This window comes from Tachypleus tridentatus, chromosome 12 (genome assembly GCF_004210375.1).
Source record: "Tachypleus tridentatus isolate NWPU-2018 chromosome 12, ASM421037v1, whole genome shotgun sequence".
In the NCBI taxonomy this organism is placed as follows: domain Eukaryota; kingdom Metazoa; phylum Arthropoda; class Merostomata; order Xiphosura; family Limulidae; genus Tachypleus; species Tachypleus tridentatus.
In genome coordinates, this window is record NC_134836.1 from 90,291,515 (window position 1) to 90,308,611 (window position 17,097).

At 30.5% G+C, this 17,097-nt stretch overlaps 1 protein-coding gene across 4 annotated transcripts; it reads left to right on the plus strand.

Moving 5' to 3' along the window:
- Positions 1 to 648: 648 nt before the first annotated feature.
- On the plus strand, positions 649 to 15,825 carry LOC143233961 (ras-related protein Rab-18-like). Of its 4 annotated transcripts, none has more exons than XM_076470899.1 (7): positions 649 to 884; positions 4,315 to 4,370; positions 6,795 to 6,856; positions 10,049 to 10,121; positions 10,387 to 10,505; positions 11,885 to 12,010; positions 15,385 to 15,825. In XM_076470899.1, exons 2-7 carry the CDS (start codon positions 4,319 to 4,321, stop codon positions 15,493 to 15,495), a joined length of 543 nt encoding a protein of 180 aa, XP_076327014.1. In that variant the 5' UTR covers positions 649 to 884; positions 4,315 to 4,318; the 3' UTR covers positions 15,496 to 15,825. The 4 variants fall into 4 exon arrangements, with proteins under 4 accessions (XP_076327014.1, XP_076327012.1, XP_076327011.1 ...); XM_076470897.1 differs by having other exon boundaries at positions 650 to 805; XM_076470896.1 differs by lacking the exon at positions 649 to 884 and adding an exon at positions 985 to 1,218.
- The last annotated feature ends 1,272 nt before the right edge of the window (positions 15,826 to 17,097 follow it).

The window sequence follows — 17,097 nt, forward strand, 5'->3', positions numbered from 1 at the left end:
GGAGTGCTCCACATAGCGTATGGGCCCGGCATGGCCAGGTAGTTAAGGCGCTCGACTCGTAATCCGAGGGTCGCGGCTTCGAATCTCCGTCACACCAAACATGCTCGCTCTTTCAGCCGTGGGGCGTTATAATGCACAACCAATCCCACTATTCGTTGGCAAAAGAGTAGTCCAAGAGTTTACGGTGGGTGGTGATGACTAGCTGCCTTCCCTCTAATTTTACACTGTCAAATTAGGGACGGCTAGAGCAGATAACCCTCGAGTAGTTTTGTGCGAAATTCAAACCAAACCATAGCGTATGTGGTGTGTGTGTTTTTCTTTAGAAAAGCCACATGGGGCTATCTGCTGAGCCCGCCGATAGGAATAGAACCCAGTATTTTAGTGTTGTAAATCCGTAAACTTACCGCTATACTAGCGGCGGGCGAGCGTAGGTGGACTATGAAGGAGAAATAAATATATCTCAGCTTCTGATTGAAGTTGAAGCTCTTTATTTTATTGAGGTTGGCTCTGGTTCCAGTTTTGTATCCTCAGTGCAATTTATAGTTCCTTCGTGTAAATATTGTGAAGAAAAAATATGTTATTGTTAACAGAGTCATAATGCTAATTTCAATCGTCTTACTTTCACTTTTTGTTTGTGTGCAGATTGGCCTTGTGGATATCAGAGCTGTAGGCGTCTTTCACGAATGATAGCCAATCCATTCAAGTGGGTGGTGAACAGCAGGGTACTACTGGCTAGGGCTTCATCCTGGATCATTAGTTGAAACTTAAGGACCCGGCAGATTGCTTTTGTTGCTTTGCTTTAAACGTAAATACTCATATCCCTTCAGAACTAAGTATCACATTTGTTGTTTTCCCCCTACTTTCATATTGCAAAAGTCTTAAATGTAAACCTTTGTTTTGTGTTATTTATTATCATTTTTATACAAAAATAAGCGCTACATCCAGGCATGGATTTGACGTAACGTATATATATTACTTGTTATGTTATACTGCGCTTCTGCGAGCTGGACTTCCGACGTTTGTCAGTATGTTCTGTGGGTTGTTAGCTACGTTGGGAATTTATGTTGACTTCTAAGGTTAATTTGGTATAAATACGTTCACAATTTGACGCAAACTTATCACATTATCTCATTATTTTTTAAGTATAAGAATGGAAGTGGATGTTTTAATGACACTGAAAATTCTTATAATTGGAGAAAGTGGTGTTGGAAAATCAAGGTAAGTTAGGTACAAATTTGAAAGAAAGATTAATGCCATAGTTTCACTGTAGCACGAGCACTGCAGTTACACTCCCTCTAATTTAAGAAGAGGCAGGGTGGGGATATGGATATCATGACATATGATTCATTTAGAGGTACGTAAAATTTTAATAATACCCTGAATCATTGTGGAATAGTTGTACCTAATACCTTGCTATAATTGCTTACGTTGGATCGTGGGCAATAAGAACGATTGATGAAAACGTTCATATTGCAAAAGCGTATTTTATATTTGTTTCCGACCTGGAAGAAAATTAAGGCATTTTTTTTTTTTTTTTATGGAAGGTATCAGTTTTTAAATTCCTAGTTGCCATTACTGCTGGTGGTAACTAATTGTGTAAATAAATTACGTTATTAGAAAAATATATTGTTTGATCTAGAGCCTATACTGTCTTTCCAAATTTTAAGCTAGCGTTTTCTTATTCTTTTATTGTTCTCTGTATAATGTTGCAATCTTCACTTGGGTCACTTCTTACCCTTTTCTTCACAATAAAAACAAGTTAAAGTGATCTAAAACAACAACTGTTTGCTGCATGTAGGTGAAACTGAAGTAACATTAGAGTTATATTGGATGGGTCTTTGGATAATAAGGAATTATTTTAAGATACCAATTATGGAATAATACTAAATCACTTATTTGGTGCATCAATGCAAAATGAAGTAATGAAATTGTACATAAAGTGTAATAAAAGTGAAGAATCTGTATTAGCAAGGATTGAATTGGGGCAGAACAGTCCAGAATGGTATTCCACCATTTAAATATTCAATACATTAGGTTTTCTGGTCTTCTGATTGGACCACATTCTGAACCACATTACTACCAAAAAGTGGATGAAATAAAATTCAACCATCTGTGAAAATTCCAGTTTAATCACTTTATAATAGTGATAATTATAAACACAGCTTGTGTTTGTACTTGCTTTTAATTCACTTATGGGTACCTTTACTCAATCACAGGACTTGAATACTGAAGACAAAGTTACAGATTATACTGAGTAAATGATATTTCAGACCAGATTGACTAAATACAATGTTTTTAAATTGAAAGAAACTTTGTACTTACCCAGGATTACTTGCACTAACCATGTGTGTGCTGATTCTCACTACAATACAGGTGGAGATTTAATCTTTAAACATTACTTGAAATACTGTTAAAGGATATTGCTGTCCATATACTTATGCAGTTGTCATATTGAGCAATACTTTATCCATATGGTAACAGATACTATCCATTTTGAAGAACACTGAAGGTAGCTTTAGAATAAAATCAATTTAATGACCATGTGCTATGTTAAACCTGTATATGTACAGAAAAAAAATGAATTCAGAATAAGTACTATAAGCTATAAAATAACCTTCTTTTCCCAAGAATCATTCTGTTAGTCCTTTGAATAATTTGCAACAAATCAATATCCCTTCTTAGATAAGGAAATCCCAACTCTAAATAGCATTCTAATTGAAATGGTGTTAGAACATAAACATGCATGGTATGCTCAGATATCACAGCTATAAGATAACCTTCCTATCCCACGAATTATTTTGTTAGTCCTTCTTTGAATAATTTGCAACAAATCAATATTCCTTCTTAGATAAGGAAATCAAAACTATAAATAGTATTCCAATTGAAAATGAACTGGTGATTGTATAGATGGATAATTACCTGTTTTGATTTGTAAATATGTCTGCAAAATACCCAAAAATTCTACTGTTACCTCTACTGTTAGCAACAAACCACTGCTCCATCCCTCGTGTTTTATCTCTTTTTAGTCTCTTAATCTTCTTATTTACTAGCAACAGATTAAAATATGTGTAATAAAGACCAACTGTAATTTTTTTCACAGAATGCTTCTGCTTATGGTTAGGTTTACAAAAATAACATGATTCAGAAACTTCAGATGAACTGCAAATTTTAAAAAATAAAATGTACTATTTTTTCTATTTGAATATTTTGATGTCTGTAGTCAAACTTAACTTTTGTACAGAAAATGAAATGTTTAACTGTCTTGCAAGTGCTGTGTAATATTACAATAAAGTTTATATCTATTTATTGAGATGAATGTATACATTCTTGATTTATAATCCATTAAATTTTAAAGGGATGAAAAGGAGCTTATTAGTTTAAGAAAAGATTGGATGAAAACATGAGTAGCAATGTGTGGTTAAAGTTTCTGCCTCCACCACCTTTGAAGACAATTCATTTCAAAAGCTATCCATCCTGTTTGAAAAGTAATACTGTCTAAACTGCAGCTTATGCTGCCAAAATTTGAACTTATGACCCCTTGTTCTGTTGTTTTCACTGCTAAACACAAAAAAGTTTAATGGATCCCTATTGTTGATGCCATTAATAATCTTAAACATCTCAATTAAATCCTGTCTGACTCTTCTCCTTTCCAGAGAAAACAAGTTTAAAAATTCCTCTCCTCATAGAATAATCACACAATCTTATGTATCATCAGAGTGGCTCTTCTCTTAACCTTCTCCAATAATTCGATGTCCTTTTTTGAGGAAAGGAACCCTAATCTGTACACAGTATTATGAATGAGGCCTTACTATCACTGAAGTGGTAGCATCAGTGAAACAAAAATTCCCTTGTCTTATATTCAGTATCTCTGTAAATGCTATCTAAAATTTTATTAGCCCTATTGCCAGCTACAATGCACTGTTTAGATGATTCAGGTGATTTTTCGATCACAAGACAAAAATATTTTTCTTCAACCACATTATTTAATGTATTTCCATTTAAATTGTAACAGTAATTTGAATTGGGAAAATACACATGGATCACCTTACATATTGGCTTAGTGCATCAAATGATCTAAATCTCTCTGCAAGTCTGCAACATTTTTAAACACTATGTAACCAACTTCTTTAGTTCAAGTTCATTTTTGAAGAAAAAGTACATTATTAAGGATACAGTACATCCTTAATAAGTACATTTTTTTATATGCTGATACATTTTTTTAAGTTTGTATGATTTTTCATTTACAGATGAAGCTGCATAAATTATAGTTTAGAATTTACTCATGGTTTATAATGAATATCTGATTTCTTTCAGCTTGATGCTTAGATTTACTGATGACATATTTGATCCAGGACTTTCTGCAACAATAGGTATGACCTTTGATATGTAAAGTGGATTCTTATAATTTTTTTATGTAATACCTTCTTTGTAAGGTAATTTTTCTTATCTGTATGTCTTATAACTAATTTATATTAATGAACATACCAGTTAAAAAATCATTTATGTTTGGAATTAGGCTTGAGGTTACAGGAGGTGTAACTTGACTGCATTATGCTTCTGGCATAGTGCATTATGAAAATAGTTTCAAGTTTGACACTAATCTCATTTCTGCTTCACCTGGTTGTAGATTGGCTAAATTTCAGTAATGTTGGTTAATTTGTTCTCTTGATTGAAACTGTAGGTTGGAATCTTATTGTTAATGCTTATTTCCCCAAAAGGTAGCTGAAGACCATCTAGGGAGATAACTCTGTAGTGGTGTGTTGTCTGTCAGTTGGTCAGTAGGCACCAAAATGAGCTTATACAGTCAAACATCGATATAAGGCGCTAGTTGGGGTCCAAAAAATTCGACCGCGTTGTATCTAATTGCGCCTTATACCGATTTGATTATATTTTTTTTTGACACTCGGGGTGAGCGACAATGCAAAATTTACGCGTTTAGTAGTGAAATAACGAAAAACAAACAAAACTACTTACACCAATGATATAGCATTTTTTTTATTTATTTTTATTTATTAAACTCAATTTTAAGACTGAAATTAAATGTAAAAAGCAGAATTCTAAAGAAATTTATCGAATTCATTACTTTGATGGGGGCTGATATTCTAAAAGTAGTTCCGTCAGAGCAATCATGTGATCGTTTTAACGATTAGACGCTGATTAAAATTAGTTCAATTTTAAAAAGATATAGTAATTAATTTTGATAATTTATTCTACAGAGCGGCGGCCTCTGTAGAAACCCCAAAAAATTTGGGGCCTAAGACCCCATCGCGACCAACTGATTATCGCGATTTATCGATGCGTTTTATATCGATGTTTACCTGTATAATGGATGCACAACATTAGATGTTGTATTATTGTCACATCCTTAAAATGTGCATATGCCATGAATCACAAGAAGAATTATACACTCAATAGGCTACAACACAGCATCACATGTGAACTTCAAAAACAAGAAGTAAAAATATTTGTTACTCTTAGTTTTGGTTTTATTCACTCATGAAATAGAACACTTTCAGAAATCCTGCAGATGTACATCTAGCTTTGTACTTTGAGTACTTTGTCATTGCTCAGGTGGGCTTATATACAGGCATAAAGTGTACATTAGACATTTTCAGAAGGATTTGGTCTCTGAACATTAAACTCTTATTTTTTAATTCACAGTTCTTGATGTATTCTAGGAGGGCTGACTACATTTATAAAGGTATGAATTTTCTATTTTGAATACTCTCAGACTAGCCCTTTTCAAGACCAGGAAATTGAGGCATTGGATTTTGCTGATGGTAGTAGTATGTTTAGCCCAGCTGTGTCTCCTTATTTTGTATCAGTTTTGCCTTGATGATCTGTGCACTCTAACAGGCACAATGTTTTAAGCTAATCATTTGCCTTATTCATTATTATGTTACAATATTTCAGCTTGTATTGTCATTCTGATGTTGCTTATAGTCTTGTAAGTTCCTAGTTTTGATGATGACTGTTGTGTCATTTTGATAATTTTTTCCAATCTCTCATCACCTCAGGATTTGTAGGAGTTTTGCACTAATATTTCATTTGAAAGAAACACAGGCGTGAATACGATAAAAAGTTAGGTCTTTTACAAACAATTTGCTAAACTAGAACATTGTATCCACCTCTTGGACAGCTAGGTCAACATTGTATAATATTTTTAAAATTTCTACTATTGGTGACAAATTCAAGGAAATTTATTCATAGCTAAGCTATAACAAGTATGTCCAAATGATGGTTTGAAGATATGTATAGATGTAACTTTTCCATCTATTATATGGGATTGGTTTTTGTAAATGTGTTGTGGCAACTTGCATATGTGTGTAAATGTAATTTTTGTTAACTTTTGCTGTAAAGGGAACATAATGTTGGTCAGGTTTTAAAGTTATTTCTCCTTATAAATGTTCTAGCATAATTTGAGTAAGTATAATCTTTGTGAAATAACACAGTAGAGGATGCTTGTGTTAGATCTCGGTAGACCAGAAATACCAAGTCCAACAATTCTTCACCTTTGTGAAGTGTCCTCAAAATATCATAAACAATAATATTTTATTTACTACTATAATTTTTAATATTTTTCATACTTCAATAAGTGCAAATGTCATTTTAATCTTATTTACAAGCATTCATTCCATTTGGATGATCTTGGTTTTGTTTGCATTTTCAAAACTTATACAATTATTGTTCATATTATTAGGTGATAGTAATTTATACAGTTTTATATTTGATCTGTTACTGATATTGATTTAGATGTAGTATCTTCAAGACTGTACAAAAGTTTTTTACTGCAGGAGTAGATTTCAAGGTGAAAGTTCTGGCAGTTGATGGAAAAAAAATCAAGTTAGCCATATGGGTAAGCCATGCTTTTATTGATCATTTTATCAACATGCTGTTTACTTTGTTTCTTGTTATTTACAAAATATGAAATTTAAAAGAGAATATTTTGAAATGTATGTTTTGATTCAACTCTTCATAAATATTCCATTGAAACTATGTTTGTATATATATTTATTAGTTTCTTATAACTCAAAACAAGCTGAAACAAAAACAAATTAAGTAAAAAACACTGCATCAACTGAAAAGATCCAAGGGTACAAGCTACAATGTGAGATTATAAAATGTACCCTGGGTTTTGGAGGTGACTTCTGAAATAGTACCCACATTGCAGTGGGGATACACCATCTACCAATTTTAACCACCATTTGCAGGCTCACATAAGAAGTAGAGTAGCTATAGATATAGAAATAGAAGGTAACTGCTCTCCCAGACTACTTTGTTTTCACTATATATATTATTTTTTATTAGGTAACTTTTTTCTTACAAGAAAAACATTTTCAAAGTGGGAATAGCAATTGGAAGTCAATTTCATTCATTCTACTGATACATGTACAATTGTACTAACAGTTCCATTACTTTTTATCAATATTTTTTTGATTGATGATAACGTTTGAAATAGGTTGAAATCACTTGTTTAATTTTGAGAGTTTTGTAGTTTACTTTTGAGGTATCTTCAGTTTTCCAAAACCCTTTGGTTTTTGCACTCATAACATGTGCTTAAGCTCATCTGTGAATGAACAAAATTCAGAACTTGTAATCCTTGCATGATAAAATTGTTATTATTTTAAACTAATACAGATAGAATGAATACACACTGGATATCAACCTTCTAAAACTTTGTGTGTGTGTGTGTGTTTTGGAATTTGATAATTTTGGACTAGGATCCATCCAGGATAAAATGCTAACTTTCTTACTGTTAATCTGTTAAGTAACTTGTGTAGGACCCACAGCCAACATTTCCATACTTTTTTTTTTAATGTGGTGAAAATGCTGACATATTGTTTAAGTTTGAATTGAGGAACAAAAATAAAAAAAAGAACATCTTTGGCAAACTGAAAACAAGATTATAGAACAGTTTTGTTTATTTATGCAGCTCACTACCAAGTTACAACATTTTGTTCAGTGTTTCAGTATTTTCTTTGTCAACAAGACATTTTAAGTTACATAGTAAAGGTGATGTACATTCACATGATACTGTGTTTAAGTACATATAATAAATCTTTTATATCCTTTGTTTTGAAGGATAAAGTTTCCCAAACTGTTATATCATATGCACAGTTGTTTTTATTTATTTATACACTGCTATCCAGTTATACGTAATTTATTCTTTTTAAACTATTACACAGATATCTAAGGCTTTGTAGATTTTGATTTAGAAATTAGAAATAAAAAAAACATAAATAATGTTTACATTTTAAGAATTTTTTTACTTTTTTGTGTGAATGTGTTAGGAGAAATTTGATAACCTTTTTTGTTATTCAGTTAGTGGGAAAACAAATTACATGTAATTTGAATATACAGAAAAACTCCACTTTGCTCTTACATATTTTTCTTGGTAGGTATGTACCAACCTTTATTACTTATATGATGAATGAAATTAAAGTATGCTTAATGAAAACCACTGCAACTTTTGTGGGCAATCCTGTTCTGACTTCTTAGCAGAACTTAAGAGAAATTTAAACTGGTCTAGTGAAGGCAATAAATGAATGAATAAGATTTTGTGTACCCACTTGTATTACTTTCAAGTTAAGGTATAGTCAGAACAAACTTTTAGAATCTATACTGTACAATATATGTTATGTCTAGCAACCAGTTTACTAGTTTACAGCTCTAGGTACAAAAATTATGCAGAACATATTTTGTAAGTTCAAAATCAGATGCTAGAACAGTTGTTTTGTTTCATTCACATAGCCATACTAGCTGATATCTGCTGAATCTGAGCAGTGCTGATAATTAAAAATTCCAGTTATGAGAGTTTCTTTTGGGAGGTTTTACAGGAAAAATTTGAAACTTTGTTAATGTTCTATGGTACAGTATTTCTTTACCATCTATAACAGTAAGTCTTAAATAATAATAGGTGTCATAAAGAAACTGTAACCTGTATAAAAACATTTGTAATGAAGTAACTTAAATAAAGTAATACAATATATTGCAATGTATCAAAAATTAAATGTCTTGATGAAAGTTTTCCAGTTTAAGGTCAGGTTTTGCAGTTCACAAAAAAGTTGCTTTAGCACTAAATGAAATAGTGGCTAAAATATTAATGTAGTTACTTGAACACTAAAAGACTGCACATTCCTCTAACTGCTAGAAAGAAACTTAGAAGGCAGTAGTGAGCTGCTAACTACATCCTTCATAGAAATGCTACCCATATTTGGAGATGTTGAAATTTCTGGTTATAAGAACTTTCTTTTTTTACTGTAATTACTATGATAAGCAAATATTATGATTTTAAAATTACATATTACTATAATGTTATTACTTTCTAAGAGTATTAATAGAATTAATTAATAGAGTAAAGGTTTCTTTATATAAAAAAAAATTATGAATATTGAATTTTGAAATTGCTGATTACATAAGTAATTGGTAATCAAGAGGAGAGAGGTTTGATTCCTGGGACAAGGGTCATATTAAGTGTGAATCTCCATGTGATTATGATTATCCTCCAAATGGATATACCATAACATCTGACTGTTGTAGCATAAGTGTGTTCAAAATAAATATGCATGGTTGCCCACTGGAAGGGACAAGATGGTGCACTTACATTTCACAAAAAATTGCTTGTATTAGGATGTAAACTTAACCTCATGGTTATATATTTTTTGGTAATTTTTTTTTATTAAGACTGTAAATTTATGTTTGCATTTAAGCACACTTAACACACGCTCTTTTAGTCTGTGGTCGTGGTCACCCATGCTGATATATAAACACTGAAGAAAAGCTTAGTGATTGATATGTAAGAATCTGAGATATAATAGAGTTGGTTATAGCTATAAAAATTAACACTTTTTGTAATTCTGTCAGTGCTAAGTAATATAGTGAATACTTTTAAAAAAAATAATTTTAAATACTTGTTCAGTGATGAATGTCAATCATCTTATTATTTAGGCTAGCTTATTTCCTTCCATGACACTACTGCCTTAGATACATTTATGTATATTTCAGGACCTCATTACTTCAGAAGTATTATTTTTCTGTACAAAACTAGGACACTGCTGGTTCAGAAAGATTTAGAACCTTGACACCTAGCTATTACAGGGGAGCACAGGGTGCAATACTGGGTGAGTTTTATAATAACAAAGTCACCTTGAATTGTCATGTAGAACATTTTGCTAAAGACCAGAACTAAGTGCAGTTTAATTCTTTGTTTTAAAGATACAATTTAACTTGTTGAACATAAACATTTATTTTGTATGTTTGAAATGTTGGGCATTTGTGCTGTTCATATTTTATATCTTGTTTGTTGATTATTCACATACCTTATTTCTCATAAAGTATTCCATGTCTGCTTCTATTGGTTAATTAATTTTATTTTACTTACAATAGTTTATGATGTAACTAACCAGACGAGTTTTCAAAAGCTTGATGTTTGGCTAAACGAACTTGAGACCTACTCTACAAGGACTAATGTTGTGAAAATGTTAGTAGGTAATAAAATTGATAAGGTAAGTTGCTGTGTAATTCATTTCTGTGTTTAGTAAATAAAGTTAAATTTTTTTATTTTTTAAGAGGGAGAAGAAGTTTAGTAACTTTCAACACAGGCTGAAAATTGGTTTTGTTTTAAGGATTTAAATAAGAATGTACTGTAACTTAACAAAACTGTATTTTGTTAACATGCAAGAATAACAATTATTGTACAAAAAACTATATTGATTTGTGTTTATGATATGGAATCACTTGAAAGGGGATACTTTTTCATAAGTTATCCAATAGTTTTTAAAATTTTAATGAGCACTGTATTACTAACAAATTAATGTTATAAAAATGGGACATGCGTGTGTCTATATATATATATACACATATTTATATTTTGTAGTTTAAAAATCAGAATAACCTAGCACCCTGTAGTAAGGTATTAGTCTAAGCATAAAATATTTACATATCTTTCTGCCTAAAAGTTTAAAAATGTATAATAAATTTATGAGTAGAAACTTATTAGTATTACTAATGGACCAGTCAAGAAGGAGAATGGAAATCTATTCTGCATATGGCTGGTATAGAATATATTCTATAATTCTGTCACAGTTGGTAATTAATAGGCAATTTATTCATTGCCCAATCATACTTAATTTATGAAAGTTAACAAAGATATTGTCACTAAATGTAATTGATAGAAACAAATGGAAACTTGTGAGCTTGAAATGTAGGAACAACATTTCTGAAAGTCAAGGTTTGGAAATTTTTTTATGTTATATGTGGCTTGTTGATCACTTTCTAAGTCATTTATTGTAATAACTATTACAGAGACTTAAGTTCTGTCTTTCAACATTTTGAGAAGATTGTGGCTTTAAGAAAGGATTACAAATTTTATAGAAAAATTAAGAATATGGAGATTTAAAGTTACTCATGTTGGTAATCAAAAGGTTACAAATCTTTAAAATTAATTTCTAATAAGGTAATATTTTAAGTTTTGTTAAAATATTTTTAGATCTTTGGATAATGAAACTTTTTTCCAACAGAAACAACACTTTCAACAGTTTTCAACCACAGCTTCATTAGAACACCTATTTTAAGTTGGTGGAACTAAAAGTAACTGATTTTATTAATTTTTAAAGACTATACTTAAAGTAGAATCCTCTGACTTGTTTATATTTCTTCGTACATCATATCTAAAGTGTGAGTACATTTGTATAACTTACTCAATAAAGTCTGTGAAAAAAAGTTTCCTGTAATTTTTAAACTGTGTATGAGAAACATTCTAACATGCCCCAGTTCAGGAGAAGGTTTGTTTACATAAATTATTGTTTTCAAGAGGTTTAAGGAAATGTGAATTTTTTTTCCTGTCATATAAATGTTTCTATATAGTGTTTATAAATACATCTAGGAAAATAGAGAAGTTACTCGAGAAGAAGGAATAAAATATGCACGTAAACATTCCATGTTATTTATTGAGGCTAGCGCTAAAAAATGTGAAGGAGTACAATGTGCTTTTGAGGAACTAGTAGAAAAGGTTAGTTGTACAGTGTTTTATTGAATATTATCTGTATATGTTGTTGAATTAGTTTAATATTTCACACTTTCTTGTATGAATGAAGGCAATTAAAGTAACATAATGAAACATTTTATGTAAAGAATTAAGTGCTTCTTGGGCATTTTTTCTTTGTCACTGTAATAGTAATGTGTAATAGTCATTGCATGTATTAACTTGAGTTGAGTAAAAGAAAAGAAATAATATATTAAACAACTAGGGAAAAAACATTTGATTATATATATATATATATATATATATATTAACATTACATAATGTTTAGGCATAACAAGGGACCTGTTGGTTTATTTCTGCTGTCCCATCCTCTAAGCCAAAATATATAAAAAAAATTTTCAAAACCAGCCCTTATCATTCATATATCTACTAAGTTTTGTTTTACATTTACTCAGATTTACTGCCTTAACAACATCCAAAGGCAACCATTTCCACAGGTTAATCACCTTATTTGAAAAATAAACTTGTGTTTGGTGAAGATGGCTTCTACCATGCCTACTTCTATATTTGTGTCCCCTAGTTCTACAATTTTCACTCTCAAGTATGAAAACTGTGGGTGTATCAACATTATAGATTCCTTTTACAATTTTAAACACCTCAGTCAGATCCCCTCTAACTCTTCTTTTTTCCAAGAGGAAACAATTTTGAGGATTTTAATATCTCTTCATATGACAATCCTTCCATTCCAGGTACCATTTTGTAACCCTCCTCTGAACCCTTTCCAACAATTCAGTGCCATTCCTAAGGTAAGGAACCCAAGACTGAACACAGTATTCAAAATGCAGCCTAACCAGTGACCTATTAAATGAAATTATAACCTCTTTTATGTGTTCAATATTTATGTAGACATGACCTACAATCTTACTTGCTTAGAAGGCTTAAGAGACTGATCAACCATTACACCAAGATCATTTTCTTTCATAACACTCTTAAGGTTATTCCCTTTCAATTTATGCTTATGATTCAAATTATGATAACCTGTATTCAGTATATTGCATTTATCATAATTAAAACCCATCTGCCTTTCATTTGCCCAACTCACTAAATGATCTAAATCCTTTTGTAAAGCATCATTATCCTTTTGACAGTTAGTAACACACAAGACCTTAATATCATCAGCAAATTTTAGTAATTTATTGATTATTCCTTCATCTGTGTGATTGTTGTAAATCAAAAAGAGCAAATGTCCTAAGACAGCTCTGAGGTACCCCATTTGTGACATTAATCCAGTTTCACTGATCTCCATTTGTAACAATCCTCTGCTTTTTTCCATCCAGCCATACTGAATTTACTAAGTTATCTTCCACACCTTTAGAGACATTTTTTACAAGCCTTTTATGTGCCATCTTGTCAGATGCTTTCTGAAAACCCAGAAAAACACTAAATCTACACCTTTACCTTCATCTACATATGTAGTAACATTTCAAAGGATGTCAAAAGATTTGTAAAGGAAGATTTTCTCTCAGTGAAACCTTGTTGACTGTCTGACAAAATTCTTAACTTTATTAAATGGCTTTTCCCATAAATGATGTAATGACAATAGGCGAACAAACATATGTCTTGCAATGTCAGTAATAGAGATTGACTGGCAAAGGTTGCTATTTACTTTTGTGATCATTACAAGTGAATCACAAAGATTTGAAAGAATTTGAATTTTTTAAGGGATATGAAATAGGGCCATTTTTTTAAAGTGGAAACGGTCATATGAGATTATAGAAGACATATAATACAGGGATCATCCACTTATAAAAGTGTTTTTAAAGTGGAAACTGTCATATGAGATTATAGAACATACATCCAGGGGAATTCTTTATGTTGAATTTTTTGTATTTAAAGACATATAATACAGGAGATCATCCACTTATAAAAGTGTTGCTTAGTAACAGCGTAGAGAGCTATTTCTCAAGGCTATCCATCAGTGGATAAAACTTAAATTTAGACTGAGGTAACCATATTTTGAAGTTAAGCAAAATTGTAAGGCAAACAAGTATTGAGTAGTTTTATATAACATTTTTGAAATTTGAAGGCTTACAAGTGTGCATAGCATATGTTTTGTAGGAGGCAGAAGGTAATATTTATTATTCTGCCAAGGTCTTTAACAAATTTTCAAATTAAAAAAAAATCAACTCTGAAAAGCTTTTACAATGGTAGTAAAGGAAAAACTTAATTTTTTCTTCATATATAGGATTTCACATACATGTTTCTTTAAAATCCTTTATACTGCTAATTTTTTAAAAGGGTTAACTACTAAATAATGAAAAAATTACTGTCATAAACAAGCAATCACTTCAATTGTCTCTTTTATGGAGAACTTGGTAACAAGAAATTTGCACCATTGTACTTAGGCATTAGTTGTGGGTTGGGGTGCCAAAATATGTTAATCTATTAAAATATGTCACATGAATAAATTATCATAATTGGAAAACTTTCATATACACCAAATGTATGCTGAATCTGAACAAAAAAAAATTATTCTTCATATGCATTTTTAACTGACAATTTTAAAAATGTTTAAAAGACATAGAAAGTTGTGTTAATACAGAGGTAGGATGTGTAATAAATATGTTCAGAATTGAAGTAAGGTAACAAAATAAAAGTAGTAAATTAAAAATCAGTTTGGCCTATAACTTGATCCATGTGCATTAAGAAAAACAGAAAACACACAGACACTTTATTATTACTACATTTTTAAGGTTCTGTCTATGAATAAGAGAGAGAGAGATAGAGAGGAAGGCAACTGAAAATATATGTAATTGGTTGTAATGTATAATACTATAAACATACTTAAAATGTTAATTTCTGTCTCTCCGTGAATATAGAGTACTGTGAATTTCACAGTAAATGAGATTGAACTTAATTCTCCTTAATAATCTATTAATGTTCATTGTATTCTTGTTCTGTAGTTTTACATAAAAATTATGTAGAATTTCATTTACAAAAAGTATGTACTGCTATATATAATTCTTTGCATCATTTAAACCTTCTTCTTGCAAAGATTACATAAGACTGCCATAAGAAATATTCTCTTTAAAGGAAGTAGTGCAGCAAGCTTATGTTAGATATAAGGTTAGTGCACATGAAAATATTTTGAACATGACTTATGTACTGGATATTATGATTTCTAAAGGAAAATTAATTAAATATTTCTTAGGCCCAACAAGTGTTTTAAATTTTATTTAACTGCTGGTGTATTTTCTTTTCATTCTAATAATTATCTAAAAACATCATTGTTTCATCAGTTTAGATGATTTACCAACCTAAAACACTTCACTTTTTTAGTGTAGGCAGATTACATAGTTAAATATCTTAAATGTATTTTTGTTTGTTTGTGGTTTTTATAGATTATTCAAACACCAGGACTGTGGGACACTGACAAACTCATAAACTTAAGGCTAAGTGATAACACATTGCCCCAACACTCTGGTCAATGTGGAGATTACTGTATTATATAATTGCTACAGTTAGATATAAATGTATCATAACTCCAGTGGACTAGTCCAAGATCTACCAGTATCTGTTACTGTCAACAGATGAATGACATGGAAGACTAACCTTGTGATGATGCTGATTTTTCAGGAAATTAAAATGTGAATTTTTTTTAAATTTTAAGATAAGTCTTACCTATTATTGCTGTCAACCAGGTTACATTATTTCTGAAGATAAACTGTTTCTATAAGCTAAAAGTCTCAAACACATCTATAGTAATTTTTTTTCAGTTAATATTAGATAACAAAAAAATAATTAATTGGTGATTTTCAAATAAACAAGTTTGCTGATCCTTATTCAATGTCATTCAATCAATTGCCGTATAACTTAATTAAAGTGTCTAAATACATTAAGTCTCTAGTCATATCAAACTTGTTTTGCTAATTAAGTATAAACAATTTTTAATTGTCATTTCCCTGTAGAACCCCACCACATAAATTTGATGGTAAACCATACAATAATATTATTATATATTGCTTTGGGACAAAGAAAGCCATGGTCTTTGTACAATATTGTTTATTTTTATCCTGCAATTTATTTTAAAAGTACAAACTAAACTGCATATCAATGAATCAAAATAAGAAATTGAAGATTAAATAATATTGATCAGAGACAGGCAACCACAAAATTATTTCAATGAGCTCCACAATGTTTTAGATAGATTCCTTTTCTCAGGCTAACTTAAATCTGTTCAGAAATTTTGGCAAAGACAGTATTGAAGAGCATCAAAATAAGTTGGTGGTTTCAGAGTGGATGGTTTACTGTCATACAACAACAGTTTTATGGTATACACACAAGAAACAGTGTATTTTTACAAAATTGTTTACTGTACTGAAACTGTAAAATAATGTACTAAGAGAAACAAAATTTCTAAGAGTTGAACCAAAAGTAATATAAATTTAGGTTGTGTAGTCATTAAATGTGTAAGTTGTGTTATTTTTGTATAGCTATTTTAAATTAAACAAGAATTTGGCCTCACTTACAACAATGTATATGCTTTGGATGTTGTAGGTGATGTCTGTGCATTAATCCAAGGTGAGTTTGTTGCATATTTTTATGACGTGTAAAGTTAAAAGAATTCATGAGTGAATACAAAGAAGTTGTTTTGTGTATTAGCGAACATTTTTTTACAGTTTCGAAAATATTTATATGAATTCATGTGATTTACACTTATTTCTTATTTAGTTTGTTATTAATTAATTGTCAAAATATCTTGATAATTTAATCAAAGGATGAGATTTATGCAATTTGTTGCTCAGTAAGAAATGGTTTTTGCTTTCAAGATTCCATTCCAAATTAGTATCTGAATATTTTAGCATCACTTAACTAATTTATATGAACTTCTATGTCACTGTTAGAGTACTGGGATGGAACATTTTTCACCTATATAATTTATATTTTCAGCTGTGAAACAAAAATTTCTTCATAGAAAATTACGTTACAAGACAAAACATTTCAAGCCTTCTTATAAAGCTGTAACTATTTTCATATTTATGAGAATGTATACTTGATAATCATTAGTAGGTTTGTATAAGAATATTTATCTACACATCAAGTAGACTTGAATG